This window comes from Saccopteryx bilineata, chromosome 1, assembly GCF_036850765.1.
Source record: "Saccopteryx bilineata isolate mSacBil1 chromosome 1, mSacBil1_pri_phased_curated, whole genome shotgun sequence".
Classification (NCBI taxonomy): Eukaryota; Metazoa; Chordata; class Mammalia; order Chiroptera; family Emballonuridae; genus Saccopteryx; species Saccopteryx bilineata.
The window spans coordinates 186,715,521-186,741,702 of NC_089490.1; the positions used below are offsets into that span (position 1 = coordinate 186,715,521).

The window sequence follows — 26,182 nt, forward strand, 5'->3', positions numbered from 1 at the left end:
AGCTTTTTGGAATTAAATAACCCAGGCCAGTCTAGTTTAAAGCAAACCTATTTGTTTGTTTTTTTAAACACAGAAAATGATATGTATTTTTCTTAATGGGTATATACACATATGATAAAAAGATAAAACAGGGTAAGCAGGACCAGAGGGGAAGGGGGCACAGCCTGCTCCACTCCTCTTTTACCATCTCACCCCCTACTCCTGCTTTCCCTAGTGTCAGGGCCAGAGCAGGGCCGGTGCATTAGAGACAGTGGGACAGTCTCTTCTCATTGGTCCTGTTGTACTCTGGCCCTCAGTGCACTCTGTCATAGTGGGTGTCCACATGTTCTGTCTTCTTGCTGGACAGGTTAGAGGAGGGAGCTCTTCAGAGTTCACCTCCACCCCCTGCTCCTAAACATGCCCCTCCAGCCTCTTATTGCTGAACCCTCTTTGTCCTGGAAGGCTGTCATGTTGGGTCTCTCTAGACCAGCGGTTCTCAACCTATGGGTCGCGACCCCGGCGGGGGTCGAACAACCAAAACACAGGGGTCGCCTAAAGCCATCGGAAATGTCAAATGACCAAAACACAGGGGTCGCCTAAAGCCATCGGAAAATATATATTTATTATACAATACATTTTTAAATAAAATATGTATTTCCGATGGCTTTAGGCGACCCCTGTGTTTTGGTCGTTTGACCCCCGCCGGGGTCGCGACCCACAGGTTGAGAACCGCTTCTCTAGACAAATGAAGTTTTATTGTAGTCCTCTGAGGCATCTACTTGCCCAGAATGCAATTGATGGTGTATGGCCAGTAGTCGCGCTGTCACAGCCATGCACATGCAGGTTCTCATTGAATTTGGGCAGACGGTAAAGAAACAGTGAGCCAAAAACTGGTGGGCCATTCTTTTATTAAAGTCTGCACACTGGCCGATGAGCAAACACACAGGGAAAACACTTCCCTTTCACTCAGGATTCCCAAAGCCCTGACACATTCTCTGGTTCCACAACCAGGAGAACCAGTTCCTTCTAGAATCAAAGACCCCACCAGTCTCAGCAGAGCTTGTAAAGCCCCTCACCTCTGGTTACCCCTCTGCATACCTCCTTTTTCTCTGTACAAACTGGCTTCTTCCTCAGCATTCTGCATTCTCTCCGCTCTCACTCTGCAAACATGGCTTCTCTCTCTTTCTCCTTCTGCTCTCTCTTTTCAAACTCTGGCATGAAAACCTCTCCTCCAGCAAACATTAGCAAAATAATGGCTCTTCTCAAGCAGGAAGGTAATTTGCAATTACACAGACCACATATACCTGGCACTGCCCAGCCCCCAGTGCAAACTATAAGCAAACAAACATAAAAATCATATTTTACTAATTTATTTGACCAACAGATGGGAACTTATTACCTCATCACAGAACTGAAGTATGCTTGGGCCGGTTGCTTACCCTCTCTTTGCCCCATGGTGGTCTGTTCCAGGTAGCCTCTTCACCTGTCTGTTTCCTATATGGAAACAAGTATCTGTCTCTGGTTCACATGCACTTCCTCCCTAAGCCCCGCCCCCTCCCATTCTAGGGAGCACACCATGATGTTTCCAAGCACTCTCACAGAGTGAACTGTCCTCCTGTGGCAGCCCAGCTAGTCCTCTCTTCCCCCAGGAAACATCCAGTAGGGACAGCAGTGCCATTCCAGCTTTCTGGCAATTTCTGCTCTCCCCATTGTTGGGTATTTTGTACAAATTGTCCCCATCCCCAATTTGTGAGGTGTAGTGGGCAGGTCAGTTTTCTTTCCTAGAGGAAAAGGAAAAAGTCAAAAGACCCTCCATTCCTGGAAATTTCCTTTTATTAATCTCCTCTAGAATCTCTAGTTTGTTATTATATAATATATTATATGTGAAATGGCCCCTGGACTAGTTTTCATGTCTTGTTATAAGAACTCCATGGACATATATCTTACTTTAGAATAGATACTTGCCACACATTCTCAGATTGGAGCATTATCAGAAATTCTGAAACAACCATAGATGTCCTATTTTAAAATTTTGGTAACCATTTCTTTATACATTGACTGGAGAAGCAGAATATGCAACAGTGAAAACAGGAAGTTTCATAAATTAACTTGCAATAGATTATTATTCCCACTAAATATAAACAACAGATTTCATTTTTTTTTTTAATTTAGTGCACTCATGAGAGAAAGGAAAAGACGGGTGTTCTACCAGCATTATGAAAGTTTTAGATACAGCGTTATAAGAGAAGACTTGGGTAGGACCCAGTAGTGTTCATATATTTGAAGTGCCGTCATTTAAAAAAAGGATTATGTATTTAGGTGACTCTGGAGCATGGAACATGGTCAGTGCATGGCAGTTAAGGAAGGGGAAGGTTTGGGGCTTGCTGGAAGGGAGAACTTCACAGCATTGGAAAGCATTTGGCAAAGAGAAAGCTTGCTTTATGAGTCAGAGGACTCTCTGTCCCCATTGTTTTCAGATGTGTGTGTGTGTTTTAATTTACCATTTTATTTCAAATAATTCCAAGTGGTTTATGAAGAAATTAATTCATTATTGAACTCGCTCAATTTTCCAAAATAATTTAATAAAGACAAGCCATATAATATATAATGAAACGTTAGTAAAATGCCATATATTGGGTAAAATCAGGCTGATAGTAAAAGCAATATATTATCTAAAAATATATAATATAAAGGAAGCCAATCTGCACATTATTAAAAAATCATCTCAATATGAATTCCCCCCACCCCTTAGCATTGATCTAATTTTCTGTCAAATGTGATTACACCAAGGTATGCACTTCCCAGATAGGTGGCCTGAGTTCACTAATGAAAACATGACTGTGCAGGACATTCCATTAGCACAAGAGATATTCATTCATTCATTTATTCAATAATGTTTATTAAGGGTCTACTACAAGCCACGGGCTCTTCTAGGCACTGAGGATACACTCTTGTACAAATAAGACAAAATTCTTGCTGTAACGGAACATTCCTGTAGAAAGGAGCATTCTAGGTGGGGAATGGGTAATTCAATTGTTTCTAGCAAAAGAGATAAATGAAATGCTGTCCTTAAAAATGAGTGAACTGGCCCTGGCCGGTTGGCTCAGTGGTAGAGCATCAGCCTGGCGTGCAGGAGTCCTGGGTTCGATTCCTGGCCAGGGCACACAGGAGAAGTGCCCATCTGCTTCTCCACCCCTCCCCCTCTCCTTCCTCTCTGTCTCTCTCTTCCCCTCCCACAGCCAAGGCTCCATTGGAGCAAAGATGGCCCGGGCGCTGGGGATGGCTCTGTGGCCTCTGCCTCAGGCGCTGAATGGCTCTGGATGCAACAGAGCGACGCCCCGGAGGGGCATGCCTGGTGGATCCTGGTCGGACGCATGCGGGAGTCTGTCTGACTACTTCTCTGTTTCCAGCTTCGGAAAAATGAAAAGAAAAAAAAATGAGTGAATTGTCTCAGGTATGGCTTCTAGTAGCCCGAGAAGACAAAACTCACATCCTAAGAGAGGCTGCATGTACAACCTGAAGGCTTCTTACCATCAGAACAAATTGTCTTTGGGGGCTCAAGTCTGATCTCAGTTCACAAGGTCTGTATTCTCTATAGCCGTGTTTGTTTTCATACAAAATGATAGTGGTTTTTGGGTTGATATCCAAGACCAGATATTCCCGGAAGGTGCCTCTGGTTCGTCCTCTGGCTTCTCACCCCAGCGCAGGGCTGTGTGCCATTGGGCGTCTAACCTCCAGCTTGTCCACCAGCCAGAAAGAGATGCCTCTAATGGACAAAGTATGGATTGAAATCTTAATTTTATCTTAAAATGAAGTATTTATTACATTTTAACAAAAAGAAATTCAAAATGCAAACAGTAAATGCCTGAACATCTCCCTGGCCAGATAACCCTTGTGAAATGTAAAGAAGAAACATGTTAAAAACCAAGAGCCAAACAGGACAGATAACAAAATGGAAAATAAAAAAAAGACACCCCCCATCCCATTCAACAAATTTAGCCATAAACTGGAGTTTTTTGTGATTCCTTTTAGAAAAAAAATAGTGTTTTTTCTATGTATATGTCTGTGTAAATATTTACACAATACTATTATAAACAAGAAATATATTTGGTCTTCATCTCAGTTTTCAGCAGAGTTCCTAAGAGAAGAGAACCATCAAAGGTGTCTATTGTTATGTTGATCAGGTGGTTTTTGGAAAGCCCCTAGCTAGCCCGAGGATTGGACTGTTTGCAAGGGGAACTAACTAGTGATTAGAAGTTTGGAACTTTTCCTTTGACTCCCATACCTCTAGGAGGGAGAGAGTGGCTGGAGTTTTAGTTCAATCAGTAATGGCCAATGATTTATCAACCAAGCCTATGTAGTGAAGCTGCCATAAAACCTCAAAGGAAGGGCTCCAAGAGCTTTCGGGTTGGTGAGCACACCGCAGGGCTGAGAACGTGGTAACAGAGAGGACATGAGAGCTCTGTGCCCTCCCCCATGCCCAGCCCAGTGCATCTCTTCCATCTGCCTGTCCCTGAGTTGTATCCTTTCATAATGAAGCAGTATCGAGTGAGTGAATTCGGTAAGCCACTCTAGCCGACTACTCAAACTCAAGGATGTGGCTGTGAGACCTTCAATTTATAGCCAGAAGCACAGCTGACAGCTTGGGCTTGTGATTAACATTTAAAATGGAGGGCAGTTGTGTGGGACTGAACCCTTAACTTGTGGGATTTGACACTAGTTATGGGTGGATAGTGGCAAAATTGAGTTGATGTGTAGCACACCCAGCTGGTGTCTGAGAATTGCTTGGTGGTGTGGAAAAACCATATTGAAGGAATGATGCACACTCTTTTGAAGCTTGCCTTTTCACTTTAAATAGCAGTGTGCTTTCGTAGTAGTATAGGCAACTCATCCCCTTTTTAATGGCTGCAGTGTATTCCTTGGTAATCCTAGATTTTACTTTAACTAACTATTGCTTTATAGCAGTGGTACATTTTAAAACATTATTATGTTAATCATATTTATGTAACTCTCACAATAGAGAGATTACAGGAAGGAAAACAAGATGTCAGAGAGATGCTTATATTGAGTGGGAGAAGAAAGTCCAAATCTGCCATTGCTGCTGCTTGGTTGTGGCTTGGCCGGATCCAGTCGCCTGTGTCTCCCAGTCCTTGGACTCTGCCAGGCATTTGGAGTCACTTAGTAGGACAGGTAGACTTTGAACATTTCTGGGCATTCTACTTATCTCAGCAATCCATAACAAACATGTAAGTGCTTAGGGTGAACCTCATCAGACCTCTTCCTTAGCAGACTTTAGTCTGTAGTGGGGCAGGGAGGCACACACATAGGTCATCTCAATAGTGTGACAAGTGCCATGGCAGAGGTACGCTTGGGATGTTGTGGCAGCAGGCGTAGGGACACTGAGTTCACCTAGAAGTGTGTGTGTGTGTGTGTGTGGGTGTGTGTGTGTGTGTGTGTGTGTGTGTTGGAAGAGGTGATGGAAATCTTGGAAGGACAGCGGCCAAGCTGAATTGCTAAGATCAGTGGTAAAGGAGGGGAGGTAGGCACTTCAAGCCAGGGAAGGAAGGGGTGAGAAGCAGCTTGATCAGTTTGGAGAATCACAAATAGTTTAGTGTTGTCAGACTATAAAACCTGAGGCAGGCAATGAGATCTGTCTCCAGACAGAGACCTGTTTGTGTAGCCTTTATATCATGCTAAGGAATTGAGAATTCCTCATTACGTCAAAAGACATACATGTCTCATATATCAATTGAATACTCTGAATACTTATGATCAATCTTTAGAACTCGGGAAAACTTAATTCCTTGATATGCTCTAAAGGCAGAATTGAGACAACTATTAGCTTATTTGTCTATTGATGTTGAGCCTTAAGTTTTTGGTTTAGTGTCTCATTTTACATGCTTCCTCAGAGTACCCAATGCTTTTCACCAGTGATTGCCCAAGCTTACTGCCTGGGAGGCCCGAGACGTAGTGCAGGCAAGTGAGTTAAAACCCATCACCTCCGTCAGAAAAACAACTAAGAATAAATTGGCCTGCAGCACCTTTGAGTACCTAAGATATCTTGTCACTGTCGCTGTTGTTTTATAAAATGCAAGACCACAGCCAATCATATGAAATGTATTTCTTGTGTCTGGGTTTAAAAAGAGAGTGAATGGAATGCAAATATGGTGATTTGATCTGAGGAGTAGTAATTAATATTTATTTTACTTGACTTCTGAGCCTTTTCACTTCTCACCATCTATTCTTTTTTTTTTTTTAACGCTAGGCAAAACTGTTAATTCATCTAGTGTAGGGTTGGTGAAAAGCACAGGAGAGCTGCAGATTTGGAAGAGTGGAGCTCCTAGGGGAAGATCTCTTAACTGTACTAGAAACAGAGATCAATCTATTGTAAGCACAAAAGGAGGATATGGAAATAACCATTGTTTGTGGGCATGGTGCCTTACTGTAGAGGAGGGTCATGTTCCCTGTTGATCTCACCACAGCTCACTTTTTTATACCATTTTACTTATTTTTCTCCTCACGTAGAAGTTTTTGCCTATGTTTATGCCACAGAGGAGGTGTGGTCTGGTGCCATCTTTTATTGATGGGGCCAGGAGGGGAGAAATCTAATGAAATTATCAAAGCTTTGAATTAATTATGAACTCGAACAGGAGAGCAGAGCTCTCTGGAGTCAAGGATCTCATTACCTATGCACTCTCCTTGCTTCCTCTTCTGGAGCAGAAGGCATTTTCAGCGACAGCTCTTAGCTTGGCTTTGGACTTTATTCAAACTTGCTAAACTGACGTCTTCGTACTGCGATGCAGCTGTAAGGTCCATGATGTTTAATTTAATTCTGCTCTGGATCTACAGGAGTTGCCAATAGGTTTTCTCTACCCCTCCTTTTGCCCTTTATTATTTTTCTTTCTTTCATCAAATTGTATCTTATGCGAGTTCCTATTCTTTTTGAATAATGTGAGACGCTTTTAGGATTCAGGTGTAGCTTCATGGAATACAGTGACTGATTTAAAGTTGAGCTATATTATCTCTACTATGTATCCCCTGGATATTTAGGTAAGCAAAGTCAAATATTTCTTTTTTGCATTTTGAACGCCCATTAGAAGTTGTGTTTCTTTCTACCTTAGAATTATTGGGATAGCTATAACTTCTATGGTCTTTAAACAGTGTTTGTCATTTTAATGCGTGTTGTATGGAAACCACAGAGCTCACTTTGCTGGGTGTAGCTCCAAGGACTTTGGCTTCCTAATAGAGAATAGTTAATATTTTAACAGTTCTGGTTTTCCTTTTCCCAAGAATATGAAATGTTTTATGAATAAATCACCCTCTGATCATTTTAACTCTAGTAGAAAACCAATAATCGGGTTTCAATTTACTATTGGTGGCGATTCTTTGGTGCTGTCTGATAGGTTCAGGCATCACAAGACAAGCCCTTTCTGCTTGCTTTTGAGCCCCATTATTTATGGATTTCTAAGCTGTAGCTCATCTATCTTGGTAAACTATAGGCCGCTGGCAATTTTTGTAAGCAGTGACCAACTTTGCTTTATAGAGTCAATGTTTTAAGGTTTTTAAATAGTGTGGGATGGGACAATGATGATCTTTGACATTTCTTTTCCTATTCACCTTCAGTGAGTTTTTCCCCCATTTATTTTCTCTATAGGCAGCAGCAATATTTAATTCAGCCTTTGGAAGTTTTTTGGTAAGTAAACATGGTTTAACTTGTTTATTATCACTTTTGTTGTAATATTGCTTATATGAAAGATTTAGAAAAATTTGACTTCTTGTACTGTTTGGTTAAATATAAACGTTTTTGAATCTTTTATGATCTATTATCTATAACCTGGAGGAAATTAGTTAATAAATAAGAAAATTTTTTCTTACAATACAAGTGGGAGACTTGGGTTTAATAACCCATTTAATGGATTCATGGAATCAATTAAAACACTAAGTGTCTCCTTATAGAGATTATGTCAATATATTGATCACCTAATGAGGTCTTTTAGATTATTATTATTTTGTATCACGGGACTGAGGATTTTGAAAAGGAAACATGGCCTAGCTGGTCAGAAAGGGAATGCTAATTTACTTGTTGACATGTCATTTATTTTGCACATATCATTGTCAAAGAGGCTACTGTCTTGATTTCTTCTGATAAATCTATGTGAAAAAAACATTTGAAATGAGGAATTAACTAATGAGTAATTTGCAAGAAAATGCAATGTTTTTGACAGGTAAACTATAAATTGTATGTAAAAAGGTAAAAATAGTTCAACTTTTATAAGTAGACCAATATAATTATGAGAAAATAACTATTTTATCACTTCTAATCATTGTTTTTTAAATAGATGATGTAACAAAGAATTGGTTTCTGTGTTATGAATGAATAAAAAAGTAGCTGAATTGTCTGCTAATTGAATAATTTTATTTATACCCTCCCTAAAACTTCACAAAAATACATTAGAACACTGTATTTTTAGGTATATCATTTATGAGCAAATATGTAGTACAAATAATTGAGACTAGAACCAGAGGAGTATAAACTGGTTCATAGGTCTAGGCAAAATATCAATTGCTTCTGTATAAAATGTTCTTGATGTCACTATATGCATTTAAATGTAGTTAAAGCTTTTAAACATATTGTTACATAGTATTAATTCTACAGGCTTCTATACAGTTTTTAATATTTTGGTGTTACAGAGCTTTTACTTAGGTAGCTTCTGTAAAATATATGTTTAGAATATATCTTATTTTTAAAAAAGTAGTAACGTTATTCCCAACACTGTATTATGGTTGGGTTTTAGAGGAGTGTTAATAGAATCTATTTAGTGAAAATGATTTCTTGAACTACTTATTTGAGACTCAATGATATTTTCCTTCAACTGCTTATCCCACCGAGTAATGTAATTCCTATGTGGTGGCGCTTTGTTATAAACATGCCGATATTCATGTTGCACTTTGGTCACGGATTTGAATTTAGCGAGCCACAGAACACACTGAACTTTCCTCTGAACCATCCACAGTATTGCACGCATGCAAGTATTATTTTCTATATGTTGTCACAACTGAGAGAATAATGTGTTAATTATGATCTTACTAGAAGCCAAGTTTTATTATATGGTTTGGAATCATATACAATCACTATCAAAACACAGTTTCCTGAGCTGGAACTTTTACTCTTTCAAATGTATAAGGTAAATAAGAAAATACAGTTGAGACAATTGTCTGACAAGGGACAGGCAAATACACTGTCCCTTCAAGTAGGAAGAGTTCAACTTTGCACCGACTGTCTGAACAACCGATATATCAGGATATTTGTTCTACAAAGCCCAATACTTTGAGAAGGTCCAGTGAAGTCAAACTTGTCCTGCGGATTCTTTAGGTCTTTTATTATGCTCTTTCACTTCTACAAATTCGTGCATTTTCACTCCTTAGTCTTCTACTCTTTTCCTCTCTTCATCTTCCATCTTACCTTAATTCAATTAATCAATCAGAAGTATTTATTGATGTCTTGCCACACAGAGGTAGTTTTCTCGTAGCGGTGGGGGGGTACCATGTAACATGATGTGGGTCCCACTACATTGTGAGGATGACACATGGAAAAAAGAAAAACAATGCAAAAGTGAAGAAGCCAAACAAAAGATGGTACTGTACAATATTTGACTGTTGAATGGCATAGGGTGTGTGCACTCTGTCTTCAAAGCTGGAACAGAAACAGTTTTGCTGAGCTGGGCCCTGAAGCATGGTAGGGCTTAGCGGGTGGAGAAGACAGGAGAGGACACCGCAGAGCAAGGGCGGAGAGGCAGAAGCGTTCTTGTCCATTTTTCCTTCCACTTCATTTCCCTCCCTTTTCTTTCCCAAAGTGAAAATTCCCAAAGTTGAAAAGGGTTTGAGAATGAAAATTATGATTGGAGCCTGACCAGGTGGTGGTGCAGTGGAGAGAGCAGCAGACTGGGATGCAGAGGACCCAGGTTCAAAACCCCGAGGTCATTGGCTCGCACGCGGGGTCATCCGGCTTGAGTGCAGGCTCACCAGCTTGAGCGCAGGGTTGCTGGCTTGAGTGTGGGATCATAGACATGACCCTGTGGTTGCTGTCTTGAAACCCAAGGTTGCTTGCTTGAGCCAATGGTCACTGGCTTGATCAAGGGGTTACTTGCTCTGCTGTAGCCCCTAGTCAAGGCACATAGAAGAAAGCAATCAATGAACAACTAAGGTGCCACAATGAAGAATTGATGCTTCTCATCTCTCTCCCTTCCTGTCTGTCCCTATCTGTCCCTCTCTCTGACTCTCTCTCTGTTTAAAAAAAAAAAATTATGATTGGAGATGTTTTGCTCAAGTATTATGAAAGAAATAATTCTATTTTTTCCTTTCTCCATCATAGTTACAATTAACTTGGAATTCTGAAATAAATATGAGTCTGACCTAAATTAGTTAGAATTGGGTTTAGCTTATTTAACAAGAACAAAAATAGCCGCTTCTTTAAGATAAAGGTTCATTTCTCTATTAGGTAAAATCTGGAGGGAGGCTGTCCATGTGTGGGATAGTGGCTTCATGGTCTCATTGTGAACCGAGACACCTGTGTCCTTCCTCATCCCTCCACAGCATGCAGCTTCCTTCCCAAGGGTTGCCGCATGACCCAAAAGAGCTGCTGGAGCTCCAGCCAAAGAGATACCTGGAGAGCAAGGTAGAGTGAGAAAGGACAAACGAGTTTCCCTAAAAGCTAAGTCTGCTTTTTCTAAACAGTATTCTTAGAATTTCAGCACCATCCTTGCAGTAATACAGTGTGTCCGTAAAGTCATGGTGCACTTTTGACCAGTCACAGGAAAGCAATAAAGGACGATAGAAATGTGAAATCTGCACCAAATAAAAGGAAAACTCTCCCAGTTTCATACCTATTTAGTGCAGTTCAATGCGGGCTCATGCACAGATTTTTTAGGGCTCCTTAGGTAGCTATCCCGTATAGCCTCTACAGACTCGTCACTGACTGATGGCCTACCAGAACGGGGTTTCTCCACCAAACTGCCGGTTTCCTTCAACTGCTTATCCCACCCAGTAATGTTATTCCTATGTGGTGGCGCTTCGTTATAAACATGCCGATATTCATGTTGCACTTTGGTCACGGATTCGAATTTAGCGAGCCACAGAACACACTGAACTTTCCTCTGAACCATCCACATCTCGACTGGCATGACTGGAGTGGGCTGCTTCGCTGTATACAAGGTGATACATCATCATCTGCACATGTGCACATGCTGCCACATCATCCGACAGAAACTGGGAGGGTTTTCCTTTTATTTGGTGCAGATTTCTATCGTCTTTTGTTGCTTTCCTGTGACCGGTCAAAAGTGCACCATGACTTTACGAACACACTGTATTTTATTGTAGAACTTGGCCATAAGGTCATAGCCATGAGAGAAGTTGGGACAGGTGGTAATTGCTAAGAGCTAACAAGTGGATCTCTCTTGCTATGGAAGAGGAGAGAATAGGTCTGAAGAGGCAGCTAGCACTTTCTGCATATGGATACTGTACAGCAGTTGTCAAGAATTTAAGGAAAGAGATTAAATTTCAGTTGAATGATATGAGTAGTCTTCATGGAGAAGTTAGTGCTTGAATTAAACTTTGGGAAAGGACTTATTTTAATTCTAAATTATAACCTTCACGATTTATTTTGTTATTATTAAAGGGTGGTATTTGTTAGAGTTTTTTGGGAGTTTTCTTTATGAATGGAAAATATCTACCTATTCTTAAAATTTAGGGTTAGAAGTTGCAGTATGATTTCCAGAGTCAGTCTTGTCTAGGTTTCCATCCTTATTTCACTGAATACTAGCTTAACCATATAACCATCCCTATATGTAAAATGGGGTAATGATATTACCTAAACTGTGTGGTTGTGGTGAGGGTTAAATGGGATTAGATGTGGGATTGTATGATGTGGCAGAAATAACTGATCTAGGTTTTATCCAAACTCTGCCATGATTTTGTGTGTGTGTGTGACCATGGACGTTCATAAAATAAAGAAATTGGTTATCTCTGACTTAATGCCTATGAATGATAAAATAGACTGATTCAATGATTATTGTCTGGTTGTGAGTGACCATTTCTTTGGCATTTACAAAATGGAATCTGAAAAGAGTATTTACTTCAGATCACATTAAAACTTTGAATAAAAGCCTTTTTCTTAAGAAGAATTTTTGAAGAAAGAACTTTGAGGGCATTCTTGTTGATTTTCAGACATCTGGGTATACCAAGTAAAATATTGTACATATTTATAGCTAGTTTAATAATGTCCCAGGCCTAATTAAAACACAGTGTTTTAAAGAACTAATTGTTACAGAAAACTGGTGGGGTTTTTTTTTAATGTAGCTAGACTGGTAATAACCAATGATAGATGAATTCAATTTACATACATTTCAGACCAAGAGAATATTTTAAAAACATGTCACAGAGGATTGCCTGAAGTTAAGAAGTTAATGTCATTATCTCCTCCTCTTATTTAAATTGTTTAGTTTACAATCATTGTCGAGCATAGTAAGTGTTTTGAGATTTCCCTTGATAGTCAGTAACTCTGAATAACTAAAATTATATATCAAAATTATGTATCTTTTTCTCTGTAAAATCATATATTTAAAGTTTAAATGCCTCATGTTGCTTCCTCAGCAAAGGAAGATTTTTTAGAAATAGATATTAGCAACTTTTTGAAAAATTTCAACTGAAAAATTCTTTAATTTAAAAGATTCAACTTTGTTGAAAAAACTTTGGTCACATGCTATGTTAGACCTTTGGAATTTTGGGTTTGAAGACTGAATTTGGTGTTTCCTTGTCTTCAAGAAGTATAGGTTAAAATTTTAAAGGAAAAAGTAGGACGTTTTGTTTTTAGACTCTTCAGCCTATTTTATTGTTTTTGATCACTCCGGATCTTAGAGGAAAAGCCCTGTGGGTAACAAAGTTGATTATGCTGAACTGAGTCTCTAGTAACTATGACATATAACATCATAGGGATTCATGGCAATATACATAGATGTAAGGATGTCAGAAACAGCTGCAAAGAGCTATAAACAAAGTTAAGTCATCTTAGTGAATGCAATAACACCTAGTCTAAAAAAGATCTGAGTCCCTGTTTACTTCTAAATTTCATCATTTAAAGTATTAAGAAATGAGTTTCTTTTATATAAATCTTCTCTTTAAATAGTCATTGCTGCAACCAGAAGAAGCTATTCTAAGATGAATAATTTTGTTTCTTTTCATGTGATACCAAGTGCTGAAGGAATTCCTTGCCTTGAGCTGAAGAACTAGGCAGCCTTCATTTTTCTCCCCTTACCCATTGTTGTCTTTTCTCTTTGCCTTGGCTGGGCCGCCATGGCTACCCAGCTTTGAAAAAAGATTTGAATAGTTAACCGATGCTATTGTAGTTGCGGAAAGAAAGACATCCCAAAAACAAATGACATTATTTAAAAATAACTTGGGATGTATGTTTAGTAACTTCTTTTATTCTTTCCTTTCTGTCCCACTTAGAAGAGCCAGAGAGAAAGTACACTGAATGTGTTACTGATGTCTGGGCACCACTGCATTTTAAAAATTAAAAGCAAGAATCTCAAATATTAGCATTGAGGGTTAAGGATGTGACTGAGTTGTTAATTTGATTTTTCTTTCACTCAAAACTAGAATATCAATTTTTAATTTAGTTTATATTTATGGAATACCCACTTTGGGCAATACTGAGAATTATGCTGATATTTTCCCTTAATTTTCTTAAAATGTTAACCAAACCCAATTATTCAGTTGAGATCTTGATTTTCCCCCCAAAGTTCATGACTCATTTATAAAAATAGGTTTTTATTATCATTAAGTTTAAGTGCCAGAACAAACAAACAAATAAACAACTGAATTTTTAAGCAGTATTTAGTACCACCTGATAGGATGTTATTTTAAGTTCATCTTTTTTACTGTACAGGGTTGGATAAAGCCAGGATTTATGGTAACCTATCTTAGGCTTTAAAATATCTTATGAGCGATGTTCAGACAATGAGAAGCTGGTTTCCACCTTATAAAGTGGAACCCGTCCTCAGGCTATGCACTTCATTTTCTTCCCTCTTTGGGCAAATGAGCATCATAAAAGCTGGAGTGCTGAGAAAAGACTACCTTCTCTTTAACAATACCATTGGCTCAGCACTACGGCGCAAAATAGAAAAATAGGATATAAAATCAATACACAAATACTGAGTCTGTTAGATTCAAGTCACTTTTCTAGATATTGAAGCAAACACACAAAAGTAAATACATGAAAAAATAACAATAAAGGATGCAGTGTTTTCCAAATTTCAAGCCCCTTTAAGACTTTCGCCATGTCAACATATTATGTGTATTATGGGGTTAAATAAAAATCACTTTTTAAATTTAAATTTATTTTCAAGCAAAACTTTATGTCAACATTGTAAATAAAAAAATAATCTTGTCATGAATAGAAGGTAATTTAAATGATATAAAGTGGGGATAAAGCTAGTATTAAATTGTATATAATTAAACTCCGCTGGCTCTACAAGGCTCTGGGTCTGATGCCTGTCCTTTTGATAAAAAGTGAAGTTAGAACAAGTACCAAACCAAGAACTCTTCCTTCTGTCAGTCTGAATTTCCTTGAAAAGAGTCAATTTAATCACTAGTTGCTGTCATCTTGATTTGACTTCCACCGGGGCAGCACTGTTCCTAGACTTTGGGAAGCACTGTTCTCTTAACACCATTCTCAATCTCTTCATCCACAGGGAGAATCAGAACCATTTGGGGAGGTCAGATGAGGAACCCCACAGAACCAGGGGCTCTGGCCACCTGAACATGTTTGTGTTTCTTTCCTTGGAGTATTTTCTACATGACCCTTGCCCAGAAAGCAGGATGTATGTGTGCCAAACTTGTTGGTATCATTAATGATATGCTGCTATGATGCCTGTGTAAGAAAAATCCCGTAATAGCTACTTTTGGATTTATTTCTGAAATAAACTCATCTAAAGTATAGTCATTGTCAATAAAAAAATGGTCTTTGTTACTTAATAAAAATGTATAGAATCCTTACCTACTCCATTTTAGCAGCATAATGCTGTATACTGTCTGACAGGACTTGTGTTGCAAGCAAATGCATTAGTCACAGTGACCATTTTTCTTGCAAATCTGTGACATAGATTTAATTATAGGAATGACCAGCAACTTACAAATCTAATTTTGGTAGAGGCTGAGGCAACTTTTTTTTTAAATTTTAATAATGATGGATTTTTTTAAAGCAATGATTTCATTACTATTTAAAGAAATCTACTGGTTTAGAACTAGCCAATTGACTGAAGTTATTTTATTACCGTTTAACAAATGCCATGTACTTTTATTTTCATTTTTATCAATTTTTAAAATGTCATCATTCTCAAACTGGAAAAGTCCTTGCCCCTGTACCCATTTAGGTAAAAATAAATAAATACAAATGGGTAGGGGGGAGTATGTTTGTAAAGGGCCCCCTGAGAAAATGATCCAAGGAGTTGGTTAAACCAGAGACAGCATTTCCTTCATTTGAATCCAGTGAACTAGAGAACTGCTTAGTCTCAGTGGTAGTCAACCTGGACCCTGTCGCCCCCTAGTGGGCGTTCCAGCTTTCATGGTGGGAGGTAGCGGAGCAACCAAAGTATAAATAAAAAGATAGATTTAACTATAGTAAGTTGTTTTATAAAGATTTATTCTGCCAAACTTAGCGAAAATCTGACATATAGTACTTGGTAAGTAATTATTATTATATGCTTTAACTTGCTGTAACTCTGCTTTATAAGTTTTATAAAGTAAAGTTACTTTCTTACTTTATAAATCACCATTACTGTGGAACCGGTGGGCGGGTTAGAAAATTTTACTACTAACAGAGATACAGAAGTGGGCGGTAGGTATAAAAAGGTTGACTACCCCTGGTTAGGGTATGGCCTTTAGTAGGAAATACCCAGTAACTACAACTGCTGATAATGTGGTCGATAGTTCTCCTTTCTCTGCTTCTATTTCTCCAAACCAAAAATTTGCCATGAGTCCTCTCTTTATGGAGCTCATTTTGGGGAGATCTGGGGATAATAGTGTGGTGTGCCAAAATTAAGTTTCCTGTCTTCATCTGCATTGCAGATTCTTAGGATGAGAACATGAAGTCCTATGGCGGGTGGGGGTGTGGGAGAGGAGATAATAATTTCCCCCTTGTTAATATTTTCACTGCATTGATTCCGACCCCACTGCCATTCCAAAGTAAGTCTGCACATGTGGAAAGAATCAGGACAGCATCTGAGGATGCGTGAACTGTAAACGTGTGGATTCTACCAACCAAAAAGAACCTTCTCTCTGAGGGAAGCAATGTTAAACATCCAGACTCCACCAAAGACTCAAGTTTTCAAGTGAACATTTAGCACTTCTAAGAAACAACGGTCTGTGCTATTGGTAAGGGCAGACCAGACATCAAAATCTTTTTTAACTTTGATTCACTGCATATCACAGTGTGACCTTCTATCAGTTTTATTAGTGATTGTAGACTTCTGCTAGGTTCTAGAATTAAAACAAAACAGAAGAAGAACAATTAAAAAACGATAATACAGCCCTGGCCGGTTGGCTCAGTGGTAGAGCATCAGCCTGGCGTGCACAAGTCCGGGGTTCGATTCCCGGCCAGGGCACACAGGAGAAGCGCCCATCTGCTTCTCCACCCCTCCTCCTCTCCTTCCACTTTCTTTCTTCCCCTTCCGCAGGGAGGCTCCATTGGAGCAAAGATGGCCCTGGTGCTAGGGATGGCTCCTTGGCCTCTGCCCCAGGCGCTGGAGTGGTTCTAGTCGCAACAGAGCGACGCCTCGGAGGGGCAAAGCATCGCCCCCTGGTGGGCAGAGCTTCGCCCCCTGGTGGGCGTGCCGGGTGATCCCAGTAGGGCGTATGCGGGAGTCTGTCTGACTGTCTCTCCCCGTTTCCAGCTTCAGAAAAATACAAAAAACAGACAAACAAACAAAAAAAAAACCCCCCGATAATACAGTATATGATTCTTGACATCTTGGATTTAAGTGAGATCTTTCTGTGTGATTCACCAGGCAAGCTGGTTCATCTCTCTAGTGGGTGATCTGACCACACAAAGTTTGAAGACTACTTATTTTAGCTATAAAATTTCAAGTAAAATAGTAGATTATCCTCTTCAAATTAATTTTTAAAAAACCTCTCTCATTTTTATTGCACCTCTAAAGAAAACTGGATTTTATTTAAGTTTGTGTGTCTGCCAAATTTGATGTTTTTTTAAAAAGCAATTTATCAGCTATCAGAATTAGTTTTTAAGTATAGCAAAAGCTAAACTGTCTTGTAAAAGTGCCTTACCATATATAACATATTCTGTGGGAACATTGTGTTAAAAATTAATTTTTAAAAATCTATTATAATTGTTGTATATGTTTTTTTATAGCAGTTTAGAAAATACCAATAGAACTAGGTATAACTACTATTTGCATTTTGGCATATAACCTGTGTATTTAGTATGTATAGTTACAAATGTGCTTATACTTAGTGTCTATACTTTCTTAGAAAATTTTATTTTTTGTCTTTTCCCTTTTGATAACATATGTGAGCATTTCCTCATATTCTTATTTCTACTAATGGATAATATCATGTGTAACATTCTTTTAGAAGGAATATTGCTATTTATTTAGTTATTTCCCCATTGGTAGACATTTAGGTTATTTATATTGGTTTGCTATTATTTTTTAAAAGCTGACACAACATTTTTGTGCATAAATATCTGTTTTCCCCTTTTAATTTTGCCTTTTCCAGAAGGTCATATGAATGGAATCCCCTACTATGTAGCCTTTTGAGTCTGGCTTATTTCATGTAGTATATGTTTTTATGATTCATCTATGTTGTTGTATGTATCCAGCAGTAGCTTGTTCCTTTCTACTGCAAAATAGTACTGCATTTTCACTTTACCAGTTGATGAACTGTAGGGTGTTTCCTGTGCTTGGAAATTGTGAATAAAGCTGCTATGAGAACTTATGTTTAGGTTTTTGTGTAGACAGATGTTTTCAATCTTTTGGGGAAATACCCAGGAATGAGATTGCTGAGTCAAATGTAAGTATATGTTTAACATTATACAAAACCACCAAAGCACTTTCCAAGGTGGTTGTACCGTTGTACATTCTCACCAGGAATGTATGAGGAATTCAGTTGCTCCTAAGCCTGTCAACCCTTGGTATTAGCAGTATTTTTTATTTTAGCTGTTTTAATAGTTATATAATAGCATGTCATCAAAGCTTTAATTTATATTTCCCTAATGTCTAATGATGTTGGACAGCTTTTTATGTGCTTATTCGCCACGTGTATATCTTCTTGGGAGAGTGTCTGTTCACACCTCTCACCCATTTTTTTATTGGGAGTTTTTTTTATAATTGAGTTGTGACTTTTTTACATATGTTTTAGAATCCAGTTATTGATATTTATCAGATATGTATTCTGCAAGTATTTCCTCTCACTTTCGTAACAGTGTCTTTCAAAGAGCAGAAGTTTTAAATTTTTATGGATTTTTTTTTTCTCTTATAGCTTATGCTTTTTGTGTCCTAAGAAATCTTTGTTTAATCCAAAGCCACAAAGATTTTACTTCCATGTTTTCTTCTAGAAGTTTTATACTTTTTGTTTTTAATTTAGGTCTGTCATCTCTTTGGAGTTAATGTTTGCATACGGTACTATGTTTGAATTTGGATTTATTAATTTGCATATTGTTGTAGAAGTTTAAAGTTTTATATCTGTCAAATGTATACATCTTTTCACATAGATTTTTTTCATAGCCTTTATACTTATAAAGTTCTCCCCTATCATGATGTCAGATAAAATTTCACATGTAGTGTCTTTTAGTTTCATAGCTAAAATGCATATATAATATGCATTTTATATTTTATATTTTTTAAAAGCAAAGCCTATATTAGGGGGCACAATGAATATAAATCAGTTTGAAAGCACTTCCTCTGATTACGTTAAAGAAGCCCATTTCTATTGTTGCTGTCCCTACTGGGCTTTTTCCATGTAAGTCAAGCTTTGTAGTGTTCCTCTTATATCTACATAGTGACATATATGCTTGTCCCTGAAAATAATTAGATCAGTATTCATGACTGTTAAAAATTGTTTCTCTATCTTAGGATATTACACATGACATTAATACAATTACTTAAGATAAAATTGTTTGTTTGAAGTGTAAATGGGAATGTACATGGAATAGTGATTGAAAATTATAGAAACGTCATTTTGGCTCTATCCATTTAATCTGCAAATATTCACAAAAATTATAGTAAAGTGTTTCTATTTTGAGGATATAGAGCAAGTTGAATAGTTCTCTTAATAACAATTTCAGACAACAGAGAACTAGGTCTAGTGGTTGATATTTGTGGTTTGTTTATTGTGCTTGTTTGTTTTAATCATTTAGGCAATTATAAGTAGTTATTTTCTAAAATGTTTCTAGGTTTTCACTTGAAAGCTTATGTTATTAATTGATTTAGGGGAGATAATGTTTATTAACATTATTGTGCTTTTGATAATTTCCAAGAGCCAAGACAATTACTCGTTTCTTCTTTCTTACCATTCTATACATTGTTACGAGATAAAATGTCTTCGCATACCACTTTCACATGTCACCCTATGCCCAGTGCCTTCGGTGCCTTTTAATTGAGCACCACCTAGCTGGCCGGCCATTCAGAACTCCTTCCAGTGCAGCCCCACACTCTCTCTCTCTTTGTGTTCTCCTCTCTCTCCCATAGTCACTGTTGATTCACTCTTGTCCTCTGTCCTTCCTTGCCTCCAACACGTGGAGTATTTTTTTGCTCCCATCTCTTTGCTGCAACTATTCTCATCTTTTCTGTATCCCATTTGTCTCTCCCAGGCCTGTCTGCTCCTTGAAGCAGTTTCTCTTGTTTTCCTCTTATGGTTGTTTAACTCTTGTGATGACTTTCCACTTGAATTGTAACTGGTTAGTATAGATTGTAATGAGTTAGTTTAAAATTCTGGCCTCTCTAATCATCTACAATGCCTGCCATCTGGCTCTGGTTCTTTTCTAGAACACTTGTCTTCTAACATTTTCTTTCTTCCTTCCTTCCTTTGTCCCTCCCTTCCCTCCTTCCTTCCTTTCTCTATCTCTCTCTTTCTTCCTCCCTCCCTCTCTTTCTCTCTTTCTTTCTTTGTCTGTTTCGCCGTATTCAAATGAAAGTTCCAAGAAGGCAAAAATATTTGTTTGGTTTGGCTTGGTTCACTGCTCTGTCCACAACACCTATAGTATCTAGTATATGGAAAGCACTCAAAATATATTTGTTAAATGAATAGAAAGAATTCAATCAATGAATCTGATTTTAACCTCTCTTAATATAGCAATGATTATAAAATAGCTTGTATATACTATGCTCTTAAAATTTATGCTAATTATTACAATCATATGTTGAACTGGTTTCACCATTGCAATGTTACTTTCAGTTATCCACCAAATTTTTTTTTTTTTTTTCATTTTTCTGAAGCTGGAAACAGGGAGAGACAGTCAGACAGACTCCCGCATGCGCCCGACCGGGATCCACCCGGCACGCCCACCAGGGGGTGACGCTCTGCCCACCAGGGGGCGATGCTCTGCCCATCCTGGGCGTTGCCATGTTGCGACCAGAGCCACTCTAGCGCCTGAGGCAGAGGCCACAGAGCCATGCCCAGCGCCCGGGCCATCTTTGCTCCAATGGAGCCTTGGCTGAGGGAGGGGAAGAGAGAGACAGAGAGGAAAGCGCGGCGGAGGGGTGGAGAAGCAAATGGGCGCTTCTCCTGTGTGCCCTGGCCGGGAATCGAACCCGGGTCCTCCGCATGCTAGGCCGACGCTCTACCGCTGAGCCAACCGGCCAGGGCTAAATTTTTTTTTTTTTGCTTATGTTCAAGTGACTTTAAATTGTAAGCTTTTACTCTCAGTAAAACATATATACATCCATAAGAAGTTTATATTGCTTCATATTCACAGTGTAAGTCTAGAATGAGTTTGGAAACTCATTCCCACATCTAATTTTGATACTAGGTGATTTGTAAGGTTTTCTTATCATAGTAACCCCTTGTGAGAAGAGTAAGGCAGGTTGTCCCCATGTAGTAGATTACCACCCCATATGCTGTTATCTTTGACGTAATTGATTTTATATATCACTAAGTTTTCCATGAAAATTTGCTACAAGTGTACTTAGTACAAATATTTAAAGAGCTGGAGATTTTTAAATAAGAACATGTAAGTGATTGCTATTATATGGCATTGTAGAGAATTGTTGCAATGTTGTTATTAAAGAAAGGTATTTTATCACTAAAATTTACCCTTTAATGACTTGTGAAATATGTGACATAATTATTATTATTTTTTTAAGTTTTTTTTTCTTTACAGGGACAGAGAGAGAGAGAGAGGGATAGATAGGGACAGACAGACAGAAACGGAGAGAGATGAGAAGCATCAATCATCAGTTTTTCATTGCGACACCTTAGTTGTTCATTGATTGCTCTCTCATATGTGCCTTGACCGCGGGCCTTCAGCAGACCGAGTAACCCCTTGCTTGAGCCAGCGACCTTGGGTCTAAGCTGGTGAGCATTTTTTTGTTTTATTTTGCTCAAGCCAGATGAGCCCGCTCTCAAGCTGGTGACCTTGGGGTCTCAAACCTGGGTCCTCGGCATCCCAGTCCAACGCTCTATCCACTGCACCACTGCCTGGTCAGGCGTGACATAATTATTAACAAGCGAGAGCTGTAATGTAGACAACGCTGAAACAGAAATTGTACCATATCTTAGAGAAAAGGTAAAAATACAAGTCTGAAATTAGAAGAACCAGTTCATTGATGAGTAAAAATAGATCAAATTAATCTCTGTGAGTCATTAGCAGTACATAAAAAAAATAGAAATGATCAAAAAAGAAAGAGAAAGAAAAAATAAAAGGAAAAAAGCCGAGGTGATTATTGAGGAAGCAGATAACTTGAACTTGCAATATGATATGACAGCAAGTGACAGCTAATGTTGCTGGCCCTTCCTTTCTGTCTGGGAACTGTGAGTGGTGAATTAATGGGCTATGTATATTTGGATGTGTGTTTTTAAAAATACAAACTAGAAGGGGAAGTTTTTCTTCTTAAGGAAGGAGATGTTGGGTGCCACATGGTTCTTAATTACGTTTTTCTTTCTCTGCTGAAATTACCCTTGAGATCTCAAAGATCTGATACCTCTTTTCTTGGCATGATGTCACCCCTAGGCAGAATCCCTTTTAGTAATATTACTTGTCTTTTTTCTTTGTCTATTTGAATCATCTATTTTTAAGATGTGGAACTCCTCATACATAGTGATATAAGTGGCATAGACTTTGTAAATTTACTAATCCCCCTTTCAGAAACTGATTCTGTGGCTCCCTCTCTCAGGGATGGGCTCACATGAATCATATTCATAAATAATGATACATTAAGTAAATTGTCAAGTTTTTCATTGACAGTGGGGAAAATAATTATGAGAAACTCTTCAGTACTTGGGTTGATGCATTCTCTCCTCATGCTTAAGTTCACATGAGAAGATAATTTAATAAGAAGTTTATTTGGTGGAAATGGAATCAGAGGAAGCAGAGAGGTAAGAAGATCATTCCCAAGCTTGATTCTATCAGGTGTTGTGAGTGCGCCTGGCTCCACAACCAGGGTATGTTGCCCTTGGAAACAGACAACCCCATCATTTGGACCAGGGATCTTCTTTCCTAGATGGTTAGATAGGTGTGCTTAATAGTTGCTGTTAGGTGCTTTCTCCTACATCCATTGCTGACTGATACTCCCTTTTATTGACCCACCATACCTTAAAGTGAAGTCTTGCAGATATTGAAACCATTCTAATGCTTTAAAGTGATTTTTCATTTCCTTTGTTTCCAAGTTCAGAGATAGGGGAGATGTATTGGTATTTCATTTTGTATTATATAGCTGATCTAACCAATATGGTAGCCACAAGCCACATGTGGCTATTTAAATTTTAATTAATTAAAATTAAATAAACAGTTCCTCAGTCACACTAACCACATTTCAGGTATTCAATAACCACATGTGATTGCTGGTTACTGTTTGGAGAGTGCAGGATGCCGAACATTTTCATCATTGCAAAAAATTCTATTGAACAGCATTGAAGAGAAATGTTTAACTGACAAACTTTTTTTTTTTTTTTTTTTTACAGAGACAGAGAGTGAGTCAGAGAGAGGGATAGACAGGGACAGACAGACAGGAACAGAGAGAGATGAGAAGCATTAAAGCATCAATCATTAGTTTTTCATTGCGTATTGCAACACCTTAGTTGTTCATTGATTGCTTTCTCATATATGCCTTGACCATGGGCCTTCAGCAGACTGAGTAACCCCTTGCTGGAGCCAGCGACCCTGGATTCAAGCTGGTGGGCTTTTGCTCAAACCAGATGAGCCCGCGCTCAAGCTGGTGACCTCAGGGTCTCGAACCTGGGTCCTCTGCATCCCAGTCCGACACTCTATCCACTGCACCACCGCCTGGTCAGGCAACTGACAACCTATTTTACAGTGATCTACTTTAATATAATTTGGTGTCTAACACTTTTATATGTCTTAATTTTTGTATATTTCAGATAATAGCCTGACTTACTATTCCAGTCTTCTCTAGTGAACTTGAAATCAATCATGTACACACGTTTGGCTGGACAAGGATTTTGTTGTTGTTAAGATACTAGTTGGTTATCCAGCACTTAATCATTTTGCTTATTAAAAAGTGCTCATGAATTTCATTTGCAATTCTGCTTTAGTTACTGAGAGGACTTTTTATTTACTGTAGAGTATTAGAAAAAACTCAAGTAAACAGCAACAACATTTTTTAATGGTTATGATTTTCAAATTTTTGACTTCTCATAATGGTATATTTCCCCCCCCCCCAACACTGTGCTATTTTGAGAAATTATTAAGACTCTTTTGAAATGCTGACAGTGCCAGGAAAATAGATGCGACCATATATATGTAAAGAGATATTCTTTGGAAAATAGTATAATGTTATAGCTAGAGGTGCCTGAAAGTCATTTCATTTTTGTAGTCTTGAGTATGATTTTATTTTTAACTTGTATGCCTTCCTCTGCATATAAAAACTGTTCTCATGGGACTATTTATTTTTTAATCTGCTTTAGCCCCCTTCACATTTGAAAGACGTGATTTTCAGTAAAACCAGTGTTTCTTACACGGTAGTTTGAGTAGGTGATTTCTAACATTTGGATTTCATTGATCAGTAAAATTTCAAAAATTTTGGGATTATCTAATGTGTTTAATTATTTTCTTTGCTAAATGAGTACTAACACTTATTATTGTCATGATTTCATGAAAGAGTGGACATTTAAACATAAAACCCAAAACAATATAATTCAGTCATCCTTGAATAAATTAAGCTTTATGATAGTCATACTACATTGATCTTATTTTTCTTGCTTATTCCTTGAGAGCTTTAGACTAGTTCCAAGCCTGAGTTCTTCACTGTTGAAATGACCAATTTCTGTTTGTTGATTTTCTCCTTCACTGACTTTGTATCAAAATTTTTTGGTGTTTTGAGGTAATTTTGATTTAAATCCTATGCTATTAGTTAGGCAGAGAATTCAAGGAAATCCTGTAATGTAGTTGAGCCAGTCAGAACATTTGATGTTACTTTCTCCAAAAATTATTTAACAGTTTTAACCATGCCAGTTGTTAGCTAAATTTTTCTTTGTCTAACTCATAACCTGAGTTAAGTTTGTCCAAATTATACTCTGTAGGGATTAGGACAAGGATGAATATCTCTTTCAGGACTGGAAGATGAAAGCAATGGAATAAAGATAATATAACTTGGGAAGCAGACCTAAAAACTCACTTTCAAAGAAAAGTCTGTTTGGGAATTATTTGGATAATATAGCTTATTTGTCAGGAACTTAGAACTTCCAGAAAAAAAATTAAATGTTTGGGAAAAATTTTTTAAGGTGATGTTTAAAAATATATATGTATATATTGAATAATTTTTACTTGTGGAATTTTTATATGCTTGGTTGTCTTATGAAAGAACTCCTTGGATGTATTTATATATACTCAGATTTTATATATATGTATATATGATATATTCATCCATATTCTTATATACAAATTGTATCATTAGAAAATGTCATTTTTTATTGACTAATGATTGGGTTCAGTGTAGCTGCTGGGAGGAGCACAGAGCGGTTCCAGGCACAGATCTGTTGTCCTCAGGGAGGTCCCACTGTAGTTCCTAAATCAGTACGAGTGCATGTAAAAGAACAGCCACAGAACCAGTGATTGGGAATACCTCTTCAAAGCCTGGGGTGAGAAGAAGCCTTGCAGAATGGATAGAATTTGGGGAAATAGTGATGCTTATTCCAGACTAAGGCCATGGGGGAATCTTACTATTATTGATTCTCTATGAAAAAAGTCTGTCAAATAGGCTTAGTTTATGAGGAGTTATAATGTTAGTGTCTTGAAAACAAAATATGACATAATCCCAAAAATAATAATCCAAAAGGGGCAAGTAATACATAGGAGAAGGCCTGGTCTAATATTTGTCGTAACGGAATTTCTGCAAGAAAGGTGTACTTGACATGAAAAGCCTGCCAATTCATTTTTAGACTTTCTGGTTATATTTTTACAGATGATTAAACTATAGTAATTTTTTTAGGTAAAAAGTGTGTGTGTGTGTGTATGTAATAATCTTTGTGCCTGTTGAAAAATAGTTTTCTTTTTACAAAAGTTGACTAAGTGAAGATTTCATTTATTTTTATCAATAATATTGACCTCTTCGCAGAGCACTATTAATTTTGGCCTGTGGTATGGCCTCTGAATTATGTTCTACAAAATACAAGAATTAAAAAGACTGATGTTTCATAGAACTTATAAATTATTATATAACTGATTGGGAGACAGTTATATCATCCAGGAGAAATTTTCCTTTTGTTTCTTTTCTCCTTCCATTCATACAGGGTGAGGCAAAAGTAGGTTTATAGTTGTTCATATGGAAAATAATAATAATAATAATACAAGAATAAACTGTTTCATGTACTCACAACTATAATCCTACTTTAGTCCCCCCGCCCCATATAGCTATATCCTTCATATACCCAGGCCTTCCCTAGAGATTTTTGCATCCCTATTTTCAAAGATAAATTAGATGTTGGTCTATTGTTAGTTTGACTTAGTATTCTAAACTCT

The 26,182-nt window shown here is 37.8% G+C and overlaps 1 protein-coding gene across 4 annotated transcripts in view; it reads left to right on the forward strand.

The window, feature by feature from the left end:
• Positions 1-26,182, forward strand: part of SLC10A7 (solute carrier family 10 member 7) — a 223,466-nt gene that overhangs the window by 63,856 nt on the left and 133,428 nt on the right. The window contains exons 5-6 of one of the 4 annotated variants that reach the window (XM_066232457.1): positions 7,634-7,672; positions 10,573-10,620. The exons of 1 other annotated variant lie outside the window; for it this stretch is intronic. In XM_066232457.1, coding sequence (XP_066088554.1) covers positions 7,634-7,672; positions 10,573-10,605 — 72 coding nt within the window. In that variant the 3' untranslated portion in view covers positions 10,606-10,620. Of the gene's footprint in view, positions 1-7,633; positions 7,673-10,572; positions 10,621-14,726; positions 14,919-26,182 lie in introns of those variants that run through there. 2 more of the 4 variants (XM_066232449.1, XM_066232432.1) reach the window with 2 other exon arrangements.